The sequence below is a fragment of the Prionailurus bengalensis genome, chromosome B2 (genome assembly GCF_016509475.1).
Source record: "Prionailurus bengalensis isolate Pbe53 chromosome B2, Fcat_Pben_1.1_paternal_pri, whole genome shotgun sequence".
In the NCBI taxonomy this organism is placed as follows: Eukaryota; Metazoa; Chordata; class Mammalia; order Carnivora; family Felidae; genus Prionailurus; species Prionailurus bengalensis.
Genome location: NC_057349.1, coordinates 119,488,243 through 119,504,492, shown reverse-complemented (window position 1 = coordinate 119,504,492; position 16,250 = coordinate 119,488,243). Strand labels below are relative to the sequence as shown.

Sequence of the window (16,250 nt, the reverse complement as noted above, 5' to 3'; positions counted from 1 at the left end):
CTATTTCTTGGGGCGCCTGGATGGCTCAGTCAGTTAAGCATCCAACTCTTGATTTTGGCTCAAGTCATGATCTCACGGTTTGTGAGTTTGAGCCCTTGTGTTGGTCTCTGCACTGTCAACGCAGAGCCTGCTTGGGATTCTCTCTCTCTCTGCCCCTCCCCTGCTCTCTCTCTCAAACTAAATAAACAATTAAAAACATACATATTTCTTAATTTTAAATTTATTTAGTTTGAGAGAGAGAGCGAGAGCGAACATATGCGTGTGCAAGTGAGGGAGGGACAGGAAGAGAGAGAATCCCAAGCAGGCTCCACACTGTCAGTGCAGAGCCCGACCTGGAGCTTGAACTCACAAACCATGAGATCATGACCTGAGCCAAAATGAAGAGTCAAATACTTAACCAACTGAGCCACCCAGGTGCCCTTATATATATTTCTTTATTGTTATTGTTAAGGTAGTTGGTATTTGACGTTTGCAAAAGCATGTGGATTCTTCAGTTTGCCAACGCTCAGTGGCTTTTTGGGAGAAGTCCTTTTGGAACTGAATCAGTTTCACAGTAGGTGCAGGTACGAGACCATCAGGCAGGCACAGTTTTGTCAAGGACCCCAAATGTTTTATGTCAGAAAGATAATATACATTCCCCCTAAGATTTTCTTACCTTCTATTCTGATACAGTGGTCTTGGTTCTAGGTTCTAAGGATTTCTGAGACACTTAGGAACTTTTTGTCTTATCCCCATCTAAGCCTATTCTATAGACCTAGGTCACACCGAGTAAAATTCTTAGCCTCACTTCATTATATTATATAATTTTTAAAATTCTCCAACCATATTGTGTCCTTTGTATCAAATTCCACCCCAACTCTGCCCTCATTCAGTGACAGAGTGAACTGAAATTCTTTCCTCTCTTACCAAAATAATTGAGTCATTTACCAAGAGTTGATTAGCAAGTATACATAGATTCTAAAAGGTTTGCATGGGAGCAAACTGCTTTCATTTTCTGAAACGTGTGCCCTGCACCGAACAGATTATGCTCATCCGTAGCCAAGGAACAGAACATGGCAAAATAAAGAAAGATTGATGCCTGGAAGTACAAATGTGAATCCTGACTTTTGAGCTCTTAATGTTGTGCAAGCATCTTCAGTATCCCAAGTAGAGGATCAGAAGGGGGAGATTACAGGATTGATCTGCAGCTGTGAGTGTCTGAGTCCATTGTGAGGGGCTGGTGCACAAGTAGTTCAAGTAGCCTCCTGGGAAAAAGTGGTATGTTGAGAGGCTGGGGAGGCGTGAGAGAACCAACAGAGCAGGAAAAAAGCACTGAAAGAGAGTTTCAGAGGAGCACAGTCCTGAGTGGTTCTAAGTGAAGGCTGGGATGGTGGGATTGGGCAGCTGAAGTGGGGTGCAGGGTAGGTCACTGGAGTTTAGACAATCAAGAAATTAGGAGGCAATAAATTTGATGATTCAGTCTCATTCATGGAAAGGCTTCATTTCCATTCAATAAATAGTTATTAAGCAGTCTGCCTGTTGCAGTGATTATGCTAGACATATTGACCTGGATAAGGAGAATAAGAGAAGGTGATGAGGTCATGAGAACAGTATAATATTTGGAGCTTTTCAATTCCCAGTTTTATAGTTGATGTTAATTTCCACCTTGGTCTTGACTATGCTTAGTAGCTCTCCTATTGTTTGCTTTTTTCCTGCTAAGTCTTCTCAAGAGTACCTCAAAGGTCCAGTTATCTGAACTGACTGGAGACTGTTTTACTCTTTTTTTCATTTTAATTTTTAAAAATTTATTCAAAATCAAGTTAGTTAACATATAGTATAGTATAGTATTGGCTTCAGTAGAACCCAATGATTCATCACTTTACATATAACACCCAATGCTCATCCCAACAAGCACCCTCCTTAACACCCATCACCCATTTAGCCCATCCCCACCAGACTCCCTTCCAGCAACCCTCAGTTTGTTCTCTGTATTTAAAAGTCTCTTATGATTTGCCTCCCTCTCTGTTTTTATCTCATTTTTCCTTCCCTTCCCCTATGTTCATCTGTTTTGTTTCTTAAATTCCACACAGGAGTGAAAGCATATGATATTTGTCTTTCTCTGACTAATTTATCTTGCTTAGAATAATACACTCTAGTTCTATCCACGTTGTTGCAAATGGCAAGATTTCATTCTTTTTGATTGCTGAGTAATATTCCATTCTATCTATCTATCTATCTATCATCTATCTATCTATCTATCTATCTATCACATCTTCTTTATCCTTTCTTCAGTAAATGGATTTTGGGGCTCTTTCCATACTTTGGCTATTGTCTATAGTGCTGCTGTAAACATTGGGGTGCATGTGCCCCTTCAGATCAGCATTTTTGTATCCTTTGGGTAAATACCTAGTAGTGGAATTGCTGGGTCATACATAGGGTAGTTCTATTTTTAATTTTTTGAAGACATAGGGTACAAGAAGAGACCATTTTACTCTTAAGAATACTTCAGGTTGAAGGCTTCCTCCTCACCTCCCTTCCACCTGTGGTTTCCTTTCTAGGCTGTTCCTTTACTGGGCACTGGGGCTAACAGGTAACCCACAGCTGCCAGGCCATCCTTGCCTGGCCTCTATTGCATATGAAGGTGGGTGTTTGGAACTGTCATCCATTCTGGTCTGTAAATGCCACCTGTGTACAAGAACACTGTAGTTAATAACACAGTTTAATATGTCATCAGGTGTTTGTGTCATTGCCACCCACTTCCATATGCACTACTTTCGATTCCTTTTTATTTATTCCTTCTGCAGTCATACAGCCGGCCTAAAAATGAAATTGAATGTTTGTTCCAGTCTCAGAAATACCAATTTATCCGCATTGGTATGCTTTATGTTGCCATGACCTCCTTTGGCAATTTCTATAAGTTTAATTTTTGTTTTAATAGAGGCAACCTTTGGCATTCTCTTTTAGATTGTGATGACAATGTGACATCTCTGAAGCAACCAAAATAAGTCGCCCTTTTAAAGTGCTACCTCTTACAGCAGTGATTCACTACACTATAGCTTTATTTGCCTCAGAAAGGTTTTTAATGTGAAAATGTATAACACCACCATTATTTCAAATGATGCAATGATGCAAAAAGAAAAGTCTTTCTCGTGCGGACAATTACCGAATATCCAAGAAAGAGCAGTGTTTAACCTCCTCTAGTGCCCTCTGGTCTCTGCCACAGCCTTATTTGGGCTAAAGAAGAATGTCACAACAGGTGATGTGACTGCTTCGAAGATTTGTGGAACTGGTTGAGGAAGCAGCAGATAATGACCAGCAGGCTTTTGGGGGATGGGTAGCTGTGTGCTGGCATCACTATGCTCGGTCAACGTGGCAGGAAGCTCTGTGGGAAATTCTGTTCCGTGTTGGGGCACCGAGAGCCAGACCCATTCTGGTCAAGGTGCTCCCGATCCCTGGAACGTGTCCCCTGCACGGAGCAGGTTATGCCTTCCCATAAGAATCTGCTTGGGGTTCCCCTTAAGTATTCTACATGGTCATCTTAAAATTCCTTCTCCAAAAATTCTTCTGTTCTTCAAGAATTTGGTAACCTGTGCTTTTCCTCTGACATCAGTGGCTCCTTAGTTCAGTTGTTATCCTTCTGGGGCACTTCTCTTTCTCAGTCTGCCCTTTCATTTCCCACATCCTCTCTGTTTTGCCAAGAGCTTTGCTTCTTCACGGTCTTCTTATTTTCTCCTGTGATCAGTGCTCAGGTTTGCATGCAGAACGTTTTCTTGTTGTTTTATACATGTATTGTGTTCTTAGAAAAAGCCTCCAGACTTTACCCTCAGTTTGTAATCTGGAGGTCAGATTACAGTTTAATTTTCTTTGAAGACCTTGCCAGGTTTTGAGGAGAGACCTTGCTATTTGCTCTCCTTAGGAAAGAACATATTGAAAGGCCACACTCTGTCTTCTCTCCCTACGGGCCAAAGGACACGCGACTGGGGTGAGGGCAGGAATCCCCCCCAGACATAAGGCTCCCACTCTTTCCTCCCCCCGCTCACAGGCAGAAGCTTCCAGGTCCCGAAGCATCTCCAATGTGTCCTCCTCCAATGATGTGTTGCAGTGGGAGGAATACTGACTTTGGGGTCAGACCTGCCTAGTCTCAAATCCCCATCTACGACTGCCCGGCTATGGTATTTTGAGTTTGTTACTTAATCTTCTGAGTCTCAATTTTCTCATCTGTAAAACGGAGACAATAATATTTACCTTATAGATTCATTGTAAATATTAAATGAAATGTAGCAAGTGGCTAATACAGTGGTTGGCAGATAGTAGGTGCTAAGTAAAATGCAGATGTTACTATTATTATTTCTAGAATGCATTGGTAGTTGGGAAGCCTGGGGTTGGTTTCAGCGTTTCCTATATTAAAAACAGCAGCAACAACAACGCGTGCTGTTCAAAGATTCTCTCAAGAAGTTTAGTGATGCTTCTTCAAAGCAGGCACCACCAGCCACACATAATTCATCATGCACATTCTCACCTTTCTCTTGCTGTGCCTCGATGAAGACCGTCTGTCTTTGTAGCTGCCTTGGCAAGAGCCAGCTTTTCTTTAAAGCCCTCATGGCTCCTTTCTAGGACCTACCTTGTGGAGCTCAGTGAAACCTACAGGCTCTGCCAGAACTGAAAAGGCACTTGGTGAAAATGCCTCACGTCCCTCTCTTACTCTGGACATATTAGCAGTGCCCTGTTCCCCTTGGAGTACTGAGGTGCCCGAATAAGTCAAGTTTCACAAGAGAGCTCAAACTAGACATGGAAACTAAAATCTAATAGGCATCCTAGGTTGCCCTTCTGTGTAATGTGTTATGCAACCATGCTTGAACAATAACTGTCGTTTTCAGGCAAAATAGAAAATAGGTTCTGCCTTCAGGGCACGCAGTCTTTTAGAGATGAGAGACAAGTGCAAACAAAGCCATGCGCAGTGTCATTGCTGTGAATGTGATGTTAAAATGTACATGTGGGCTAGCTATGGCATGACTCACTATGTAACACAAAGGCAAGCTGGATTTAAAAAGTCGAACCCCCGGCTGCCTATTCAGATCTCTGCCTACTACCTACCGCTTCCCTGTTTGGCTGCTTAGATTCTCTGATTTAAAAACAAGAAGGAAAGAAAGAAAAACTATGTAGAAAATCAAAGTGGAAAGCCTTAGGAGACAATAGCTGAGAACACTTCATCTTCATAAGCACGTCTAAATTGGAGGACAAGCAAGGGTTTCAAAATGCATTCGCCTGCTTTTGAGTAGTCAGGGCTAAAGGCGGAAGGTGTTGAGCTCTAAGACAGGTCAAGCCTTGGAAATTTAGGGACAGACCATGGTTTCTTTAGCAGATGAATGGAGCGTTCAAAGAACCCTGTGGCTGATGGCAACACCTGTAGCCCAGCTCCACTAGGTACAGACAGGGCTCCTGTACGTCCTCTGCAGGTAAGGCACTTTGGGACCTTAGGATGTGCTCAGCTCGCTGTGAGTTCCCTGGGCTGAGGTGTGCAAGTGTTATGAAGGGAGCTTACAGAAAGGACAACGGAAGGAACGTGTTCATATGCATTGTGCTGTCAAGATTAGAACCCACTTTACTGCCCCTTCTCTGTTCGCTGGTTTCTACCTTCCCTCTCCTAATTTCAGCAGTGTCACAGGAACACATCACTACCGTGTTATTTTCTCTCCTAAATTTTAATGGTAAGATTCTTATTACAATTTGATTTTAATCACTAGAATAAAAATATCCATTATTGAATGCTACTTTGTGCCCAGCACTATGCTCAGCACCGGGTAGATATGTATATGATAGATAGGTATTGATAGATAGATAGGTAATAGATGAATAAGGCATCATCTACTGCCTTCAGTAGGGATGGATAAAAATATTTTGAGGTGGAAGAGAGTGAGACTGAGGGAGTTTATGCCTGACTAGAGCCTTAATTTCTTTTTTTTTATGTGTGGGGCGGGGGGAGAAAAGAAAGGAAAAAAAGGAGGGGACCAAGGGCAAAGTAGCCTGGAAGAAAGCAATTTTTGAAACAGCTGCCATGCAGAATGATCAGGAAAACAAAAGTGAGTTCAAAACACAAACAGATTAGTAAATCCTGTGATTCTTGGAGGAACAGGTTATCATCTCGTCTTTGCCGTTGCCATTGTTCCCATCACCATCATTGTTTTCATATCCAGAATGCATCATACTTGAACCCCATCATAACCTTTACATCGTTGAACAAACGATTCCTTCGCAAAACTGCTAATGCTTTATGCTAGTTTCATGCTTACCGTAGGGTGTTGTCGGGTGGTTGGATTTATCACATCCTCCCTCTCATTTGTGCTTGTTTAGGTGGAGCCAGTGATACAGAGAGGCCACGAGAGTCTGGTCCACCACATCCTGCTCTATCAGTGCAGTAGCAGCTTTAATGACAGCGTTCTGGACTATGGCCACGAGTGTTACCATCCTAACATGCCTGATGCGTTCCTCACCTGCGAGACTGTGATTTTTGCCTGGGCCATTGGTGGAGAGGTGGGGCTAATGACTGATTACGGAGATGTGACACTATTCATTGATCATGTTTTTCCCCTACGGTTCTCATACTTATAAGTAAAGCTTTATACACTATTTCTTCTTCTTTTTTTTAATTTTTTAAAATGTTTATTTATTTTTGAGACAATGTAAGAGACAGAGTGCAGGCAGCGGAGGGGCAGACAGAGGGAGACACAGAATCTGAAGCGGGCTCCAGGCTCTGAGCTGTCAGCACAGAGCCAGACGTGGGGCCCGAACTCACAAACCGTGAGATCGTGACCTGAGCCGAAGTCGGTCGGGTGCTTAACTGACTGAGCCACTCAGGCACCCCGCTTTATACACTATTTCTGATATGAGGGTAGCTTATTTTTCTTTCCCCTGGCAGGGATTCTTTCCTTAAGCCCCTTTATTTTATCCACTATAGATTATGGGGTTCTAGAATGTTGAAATATCTTTGAGAATGGTTGGGGTTTTTGGAGGAATAGAGCTTGTAAGGACTTTCATAGGGCACATCTCATGGAATTTTCCTTATTTAGGGTTTTTCCTACCCACCTCATGTTGGATTATCCCTTGGCACACCGTTAGATCCTCGTTATGTGCTCCTGGAAGTCCATTATGACAATCCGACATATAAGGAGGGTGAGTTTATTCTTCGTGTATTCTACCTCTGATTTTTAAAAGTTTTAGAACACCTAATTTAACAGAGTTGAAACAAACTAGCATCATTGTTAGAAAGAATTAACCTATATATTTGTCATCCAAATTAGGATACTCTTTAGAGCGAAAGAGGGTACTATTAATAATTATACTGGGACAAAAGTGATTAACCAGCACTGAACCAGGCAAATGGGCATGTGTGGTCACTGATCTTAAAAAAACAATTTGCATGCTACTTTCCAGAAAGTAGAATAATGGATTTTTCTATTTGCGATGTAAATTAGTCCTAAATACACAGTGTTTATGAAACATTTTCTTTCTAACTGCACATATGAAAAGCTGCCATTCATCACTAGATAATATTAAGATTTTGTTGTATGGCAGGAAAACCATAAATATGCTTAAGAAATATTTATGCAGTGACACTGCGTAATATGATATTGAAATGAAGAGATGAGCGTATTTACATTTGATTTCTAAATCTACTTTTCTAAATTGACTTATGTAATATTCCAAAACCAAAAAGTTGAAAGGTTCAATATGAAGCTATCAAAAGAAGCAAATGAAAGTTACTATTTTCCATTGATTTATGCAACTATTCAGCAAATACTGAGCACCAACTTTGTCATGGGTCTGTGCTTTATGATACAAACCAAACCACCCTCATGGAAATTATAGTGTGGTGGGAAAGAGAAACAATAAAACTAATCACACCAATTAATATAAATTTATGTATATGTCAGTTGTTCCAAACCGTCATTTTGGTAGTCACAGGTAGGTAAGTCAACCCTCCAGAAAGGAGTCAATTAATTCCTAAGTCAGTGGAACAAATTTATGAAGGGTTTGGGTCATACTTTCCCCTCTATGAAAACTGTCACAGTAAGGAATGTGTCTTATTCATCGTTAATCCCCCCATGCCTATTATCATGCATGCTATTCACATAATAGATTCTTACTATTTTTTGTTGATTGAATGACCGTGGTTGAATGATTAAAAGAATGGTGGCAAACTATAAAGAATGTTATCACTAGTAGTTTATTCTATTAGCAGATGGTTTCTAGACCAAGGGGTTTCTCCCTTTATAGAAATGTTACTGAACTTTACCTGAAAACAATATAAAATAAAACTTTTGTTGAGTTATTCTACATTCTATTGAGTGACTTTAGAATTTCCCTTTTGTCTTTATGTTATATAATTGTGGACTATATCAGCTAGACCACACAAACATTTTTCCCATGGTATGCTCTGGAAGTCAAAAATGGTTGCAGACAGTATGGCGACTTGTCTTTTAATTCCCATTTGTGAAACTGAATGTTGTATTTCAGGGATCTTTACTTGTAATTCTTTCCCTTATGAAGTTTTAAGGAAAATGAATAAACCCATTTCAACTGAATGTGGAGAACCTTTATTTTTATTTTGTTAAGAACTCAAACTCACTTTTAACTATATGCTCGCATTCCAGGCTTAACAGATAATTCCGGACTGAGGTTATTTCATACAACAGATATAAGGAAATACGATGCTGGGGTGATTGAGGCTGGCCTCTGGGTAAGCCTCTTCCATACCATCCCTCCAGGGATGCCTGAATTTCGGTCTGAGGGTCACTGCACTCTGGAATGCCTAGAAGAGGTATGTGGAACATCTGAGTCTGCGAGCTGCCACTTACAGAATAATGCTCTTAGAAAACTATGTTTGGAAAATCTCATGTTTATTATTACCACTCTTTTTCTTGTTGTCATGTTTTAAAGCCATTATTTATCATCGTGGGAAGACATCTGATGGTTTTTTTAAATCTTGAAGTCTATAGGAGTAGAATTCTGGACAAGACTAATATCCAGGATGTTTTTCTTCCTGACCTACTTCCTTTGTTTATTTCATATTGGACACTTTATTTTCTCTTTTACAATTTCTACCTTTGGTTATCTAGTGTCTTTTGCATTTCTCTACCTTTCATCTACATTTGTTTTTTTTTTCCATTATTCATTTTCAATTTTTTCTCCTTTTCTCTGCTTATAGTTTCCCTACTTAAACCAAAGAGCAAGAATACCTAATATAAAAATACATATTGGATAAGAAAAAAAATATTTTAAGTATTTAATAATGGCTACTTCCATTTATAGTTCTTCTTTTCTTAAGCAAACATATTTCAATCATATTCGATCATATTCTTTATGAACCATAAAGAATTGTAGACCGATGGCAGATGGATGAAGTGGAAAGATTGAGCCCTTTGAGTTATTTAGACCATGATGCAAATTGCCATGACATCATTTACTAGCTGTAGGACCATGGACAATTCACATAATTCCATTCTTCCACTTGGTTTTCTTATCTTAAAAAGTGGGAATGACTTGTGCTTTTAAGAGTTTCCATTTACAGGTCACTAACATACTGGAGTCTTTTTGCCAGGAGCTTTGATTGACTCTTTACCTCCTAAAAGAAGGAAAAAGAAAGATAATATTTAGGAGTGGTTCTGTAGGTCCCCAGTAAGCATTCGTTGCCTTTCTTCTCTCCCTACAAACGTTACTTCACAAAGCTAATAACCCTGCTAGGAATAAGTCATGAAAAAATCCAAGTTCAAAATGTTTGGCTGCTCAAGCATTCACTTAAATTGCTTTAGATTTTCTTCTTAGTTATTCCTCCAAGTCTCTTTTACTGTGAACTGTCTGAACATGCGCTTGTTTGGGCTAATTGTGTCTTCCTCTGTGTGCCCTGCCCTTAGGCTCTGGAAGCTGAAAAGCCAAGTGGAATCCATGTGTTTGCTGTGCTTCTTCATGCTCACCTGGCGGGCAGGGGCATCAGGCTCCGTCATTTTCGCAAAGGGGAGGAATTGAGATTACTGGCTTATGATGATGATTTTGACTTCAATTTTCAGGAGTTTCAGTATCTAAAGGAAGAACAAACAATCTTACCAGTATGAATGCTTTCTTCTCTTTCACTGAATATTAGAAAAGTCAAGACATATATCAGCTGAGATTTAGCAAGGTTTCTATGTGCAAAATGAATTGCTCATCATATTCACATTCTTTAAACCACCCACTGTGGGTGTTGCACAACCCAGATGGAATGTGTTTGATCTCTTTTCCAAAATCAAAACTCATTTTTCTTACTATTCCCACGGGCAATTCAAGTTGTTTTAAGAAGAAAATGAAAACTTGGTTTCTGAGTACCAAACATTACTCTTTTCTTACTTAACTTTCCAGGAAACCTTTGCATGGCAATTCTGGTGATGGGAAAAATCAGAGATCTTTTTTGTACCATAGGATGGTTTGGGGAAGTTACAGTTCAGTGAAAATGAATATAAGGATAATTCTTTCATCTGACAAAGTTTTTGGACAGAACTAATTACACTATACTCTGTAATCCAGCTTGCAACAATACTTGGGTTTATGGAAGAGCATGTGTTGAGATATTGATCTCTGCACCTTCTGAGCAGTAGGCCAGGGAGAGCAAATCTAGGGACCAACACCCAGAGCGAGCTGTCTTTGGTCTATGAATAGCCGTCTGTCCATTTACCTGAGGGGTGAGCCATAAAAAAAAAAATTATTTTCTATGCGTACTGAATTGTTCAAAAGGGTAGAAAACACTGGAGCAATAAATTACTATTATTTTGCTTCAGAATTCTGTTGTAAGGAAATAAAGACATGACTAAAGACTTTTAAAGAAAACAATATAAACGAAGAGGTAACACAATAACTAGTATCCATGGCTAACATTTATGAAATGTTTAATCGAAGAGTTAAGTGTGTGTTGTATCATTTAATCTCCTCACAACAGCTGTGCAAAATAACAGTTATTTTATATATTACTTTTTAAATAAATAAATTGTGCCCAGTTAATTCTTTTCTTATTTAAGGTCATTCAGCTAGAACATGGTGGAGTATGGCCTGAGAGAGCCTTATTTGTTTGCTTGCTTGTTTATTATACTAGTATTCTTAGAATTAAGTAGATCAAAGGTCTCCCTGAATCAAATTGCTTAATGAATCTACTCATGTAGCAAATAAAACTATTGGCCTACAAATGGATTACATAAATAAAGCAAACTAAACTCCAGTCTGAAAGCTTTTATTTTTATGTTTTAGGGAGATAATCTCATTACTGAGTGTCGTTACAACACAAAAGATAGAGCCCGGATGACTTGGGTAAGAAAATGTTTATTATTATTAAAATTCATTTGTGGAGAAGGAGAAAAAGTAAAAAGCATTCCAATTTAGAGGCAAAATTCCTGAACCTCTTGAGCATGAAACATCATAAGAGAGAAGTTAGAGCTGTTTTAGCATTTTATCAGGTTAACTAGTGACACTATAGCAATATTTGCAGTAGAATTTATTTGCTCTTTCATGAAAAGCTATCTCTAGTCTTTTAGTTTTTCCTCACCAAAACTTATTAAAGACCTGTGATCACAAATGACCATCTGCTTGAGTCTGGACTTAGAAGAATCAAGACTTCAAAAGGAAGAATGAATTGCATGACCCTAAGGTCGATCTTCTGACCAAACAGATTGACTGGGGAGTCCTGACAAACATTCATGCCTTACCCAGTCTCTTCCGGAGAACATCTCCCACCAACTCATTTTATGAAGTCAGCATACTCTTAATACTAAAATTTGATGATGACAGTATGAAAGAGGTCAGCAACATGCGCCTGATGGAAATATCTTTGACAGAGTATTGACAGACCAAATTCTGCATCATATTAAAATGAAATGTTAGAGCAAATTTGGGATTAATTTAGCTAAGGAAGGTAAAGTTGTTTTAAAATAGAAAATATATTAATACCATTCTACATTAAGACATTGAAGGAAAAAGACATGTGACCACGTCAATAGGGGCAGAAAAAGACTTCATAAAAGTCAGTCGTAAAAAAAAAAAAAAAAAAAGAACATTTCACAAACCAGGAATAGGAGAGAAGTGCCTTAACCAGATACAGCTTACCTATGAAAAATCGGTAGCAAATATCTAACTAAATGAAATATTGGAAGTACTAATTTAATATCAGGAAGAAGATAGGTATTTATTATCACTATTTCTATTCAACATATTACTGGGAAAGAAAAAAATATCTATGGATCAGAAAGGAAGAAGCAAAGGAGCAAAACACAGTATTCACAGACATTGTAATTTTCTACATCAAAAGCTCCCTGAAAATTGGTATCTAAAATTAACTGTATTTTAGTATATAAGAAACTATCTCAAGAAGTTCTATAGAAATAAAACCTAATATTTAATTAAAATCTAATATTACTTGGTCTCTGGAAAAAATTATAAATCATGATTGCCAAACACTACAGTACACCAAAAGAAATGAAGAGATACTATGTTCATGGATAGAAAAGCCCAATAAAGTAATCTTTCTGTTCAAATTGGCCTAAAAATTTGATGCAATTCCAATAAAAAATTCACAGAAATTTTATGACTTTAGATTCTTGTATCCTAAGAAATCTTTGCCTAGTCATAGTTACAAAGATTTTCTCTTTTTAAAAGATGTATTTCTAAAAATTTTAGTTTTAGCTTTTATATGGAACCAGTTGATTCTAAAATCTACCTAGAAGAGCAAAGGTTAATAATAGGCAAGACACTACTAAAAAGTAAAAGGTGGAGACAAGCCATTGGATATGAAGACTATTTTAAAGCTATGGTGATCGATAGTGTACTTGGGTCCAGAGTTAGAACAGTAGAACATAATAGGAACTTTGGAGACTGGCCTATAAACCCCCTGTACGGAAACTTGGTTTAGAATAGGCATGGCATTGATTTAAGTGGCAAAGGATGGAGTTTCCATTAAAGAATATTAGCACATCTGGGTATACAGATGAGAGAGAACACTAGCAGGGGAGAGACAGAGAGTGGGAGACAGAGAATCTTAAGCGGGCTCCATGCCCAGTGAGGAGTCCCACGTGGGGCTCAATCTCACGACCGTGAGATTGTGGTCTGAGCCAAAATCAAGAGAAAGACGCTTAATTGACTGAGCCACCCAAGAGCTCCTATAATCCCAATATCTTTTTGTTTCTTCCATCACTTATGACGAAATATCATCTGTCATTTTTATTATTGTTCGCCTGTATGCTATGTGTCATTTTTCTCTTGCTGCTTTCAAAATGTTCTCTTTGTCTTTCATCTGTATGACTGATGTGTCTAGGTATTGCTCTCTTCATATTTATCTTTGGCAATTTGTTGACCTTCTTGGGTCTGTAAATTCATGTTTTTCACTAAATTTGGGAGGAATTCAGCCATTATTTTTCCAAATATTTTTTCTACCCTTTTTTTCTCTTCCTTCTCATTGTAGAATTCTAATTAGATGTATGTTAGAACATTTAATATTGCATTTTGAGATATTTTCTGGGGTATTTTCATTTTCTATACTTTTTTTTTTCTCTCTCTGTCCTTTGGATTGGAAAATTTCTATTGATCTATCTTCAAGGTCACTGATTCTTTCTTCTGCCATCTCAAATTGGCTGTTAAACCCATCCTGTGACTTTTTATTCAATGATGATAACTTTTAGACAGACAGATACCATATGGTTTCACTCTTATGTGGATCCTGAGAAACTTAACAGAAACCCATGGGGGAGGGGAAGGAAAAAAAAAAAAAAAAAGAGGTTAGAGTGGGAGAGAGCCAAAGCATAAGAGACTGTTAAAAACTGAGAACAAACTGAGGGTTGATGGGGGGTGGGAGGGAGGGGAGGGTGGGTGATGGGTATTGAGGAGGGCACCTTTTGGGATGAGCACTGGGTGTTGTATGGAAACCAATTTGACAATAAATTTCATATATTAAAAAAAAATGATGATAACTTTTAACTCCAGAACTTTTATTTTGTCCTTTTTTATGTTGTCCTTTCTCTGGTGCCATTCTCTGCTTATTTACTCATTTTTAACGTATTTGCCTTTAATTACTTGAACATCTTTCTTTAACTCTTTAAACATATTTATATGTGTTTTTAAGTTTTTACTAAATCCAGCATCTGTATTTTCTCACAATCAGTTTCTGCTGCTAACTTTTTTTTTTCCTGAGCACAGATCACAGTTTCCTGTTTCTTTTTATATTTAATAACCTTTGGTTGAAAATTCAACACTGTGGATAATATATTGTAGCAACTCTAGATTCTATTCTAGATTCTGTTCTTCTGAGAAGCTTTGATCTTCTTAATTTCAGTAGATAGTTTATTACCTGGATGCAAAATGTGAAACCTGTCTCCCTGTGGTATGCATCTGCTGATGTCGATACACATGAAAACAAGATTATAGAAAATTCAGTCCAATAGGGCAAAGATTCCATCAAACTGACTGATTCATAACCTGTTTGTTAATCAAACAGCCCCATAATCCTCATTGTGTTGAGAAGTTCACATCATATGAATAGAACTTGAAAGAGATTATTAGGTTGTTAAAGAAAGGCAACTTTTAAAGAGATGGAAATAATTCTATTAATTTTTCAACGTGTGTCTACCTTTTTTAAAGATCAAATTGTCAAGGAGATTATTATTTTTCAGGTTTAAGATTTATTAAAGCTGGATGGAATTGTATGACATTGGTGGCTTGGGTGCTGTGTCAAAGTTGGTGGAACATATACTTTTCTAAATAAAACATTTCCATTTTCAGGGAGGATTAAGCACCAGGAATGAAATGTGTCTTTCATACCTTCTTTATTACCCAAGAATTAATCTTACTCGATGTGCAAGTATTCCTGACATTATGGAACAACTTCAGTTCATTGGCGTTAAGGAGATCTATAGGCCAGTCACGTAAGTAGTAAATGGATTTCGTAGTGGGATAGTATACTTCAGAGAAGGATGGGCTTGTCTTCATATTGGATTTACCACCATGTTATAGAATTTTTTAAAGTCCTATCCTATTTAATTTTTTTTTTTAGCTGGTGACAAGGTGAGCTTCTTGGTTGGCATATCCAGGTCCCCAAGACTCCTGCCAGGTTTAGTGATTTTCTAAAAGGACCAAAAAGATTCATCCTATTACTGTGTTCATGGCTGACATTTATTGCAGAGAAAGAATACAATGCAAAATTAACAAAAGGAGAAAGGTTATGGGCCAAGTCCAGAGGAAACCCAGTACAAGTGTCCAAGGGGCCTCTCCAGTGGAATAACACAGAATGTACTTAATAACACTAGCATCAAAGTATGACAAGATGCATGAAATGTTGTCAACCAGAGATACTCATTGGATACTCAATACTCAGAGTTTTTATGAAGGGCTGGTTACATAGGTGTTCTATGCCTAGTAAGTACCAAAATCTAGACTCTTAGAAGGAAAGCAGATGGTCAACATAAATTGCATTGTTTGTACAAATACTCTAGGTGCAATGAGTCACTCTTCATTTAGAGAAAGTTTTATATCAGTATAGGAAATTGTTTACTAATTAAGTTCCTTGACATCAGCCAAAGGCCAGCCTTCCAAATGGGCGTTTCTAAGGATGGAAGTCTCAGGCTTGCTAGGTTCACTCTGTCTGCACAATTGCACATCATAGAAACTACTTAAGATAAATAATTAGCAAGATACATATTATTCCTGCCCTCTTGGGAATATACGCTACAGAGGAAGAGAGGAAATAAATAATATAAATATAAAAGTTTAGATATTAGTAAATGTTATGAAAATAATTGAGACAGTGAAGAAGGTATGTAGCTGTTGTCAGTAGGGTAGTAAAAGCCTCTCTGGGAAGGTATCTCAGTCTGTCCAGGCTGCTGTAACATAAATACCATAGACAGAGTAGCTTATAAATAGAAATTTTTTGCTCACTGTTCTGGAGGCGGGGAAGTCCAAGATCAAGGTGCCAGCAGATTCAGTGTCTGGTGAGGACTTACTTCCACATAGATGGAGATGGCCATCTTCTCACTGTAACCTCACATAGCAGAGGATGCAAGGGAGGTTTCTCAAGCTGCTTTTATGAGGGCACTAATCCCATGAGGGCTCTGCCCTCATGAGCTAATCACCTCCCTAAAACCCCACCTCATAATACCATCCACCTTGAGTGTTAAGATTTCAACATATGAATTTGCGGCAGGGGGGCAGGGGCGGTGGTGGTGGGTGGGACACAAACATTCAATCCATGGCAGGAGGTGATGTTTGAG

The 16,250-nt window shown here is 38.4% G+C and overlaps 1 protein-coding gene across 1 annotated transcript in view; it reads left to right on the top strand.

Moving 5' to 3' along the window:
• Nucleotides 1-16,250, top strand: part of MOXD1 (monooxygenase DBH like 1) — a 93,293-nt gene that overhangs the window by 63,702 nt on the left and 13,341 nt on the right. The window contains exons 5-10 of the mRNA XM_043592388.1: nucleotides 6,331-6,510; nucleotides 7,047-7,149; nucleotides 8,631-8,797; nucleotides 9,891-10,082; nucleotides 11,251-11,310; nucleotides 14,767-14,909. Of these exons, the coding sequence (XP_043448323.1) occupies nucleotides 6,331-6,510; nucleotides 7,047-7,149; nucleotides 8,631-8,797; nucleotides 9,891-10,082; nucleotides 11,251-11,310; nucleotides 14,767-14,909 (845 nt within the window). The remainder of the gene's footprint in view (nucleotides 1-6,330; nucleotides 6,511-7,046; nucleotides 7,150-8,630; nucleotides 8,798-9,890; nucleotides 10,083-11,250; nucleotides 11,311-14,766; nucleotides 14,910-16,250) is intronic.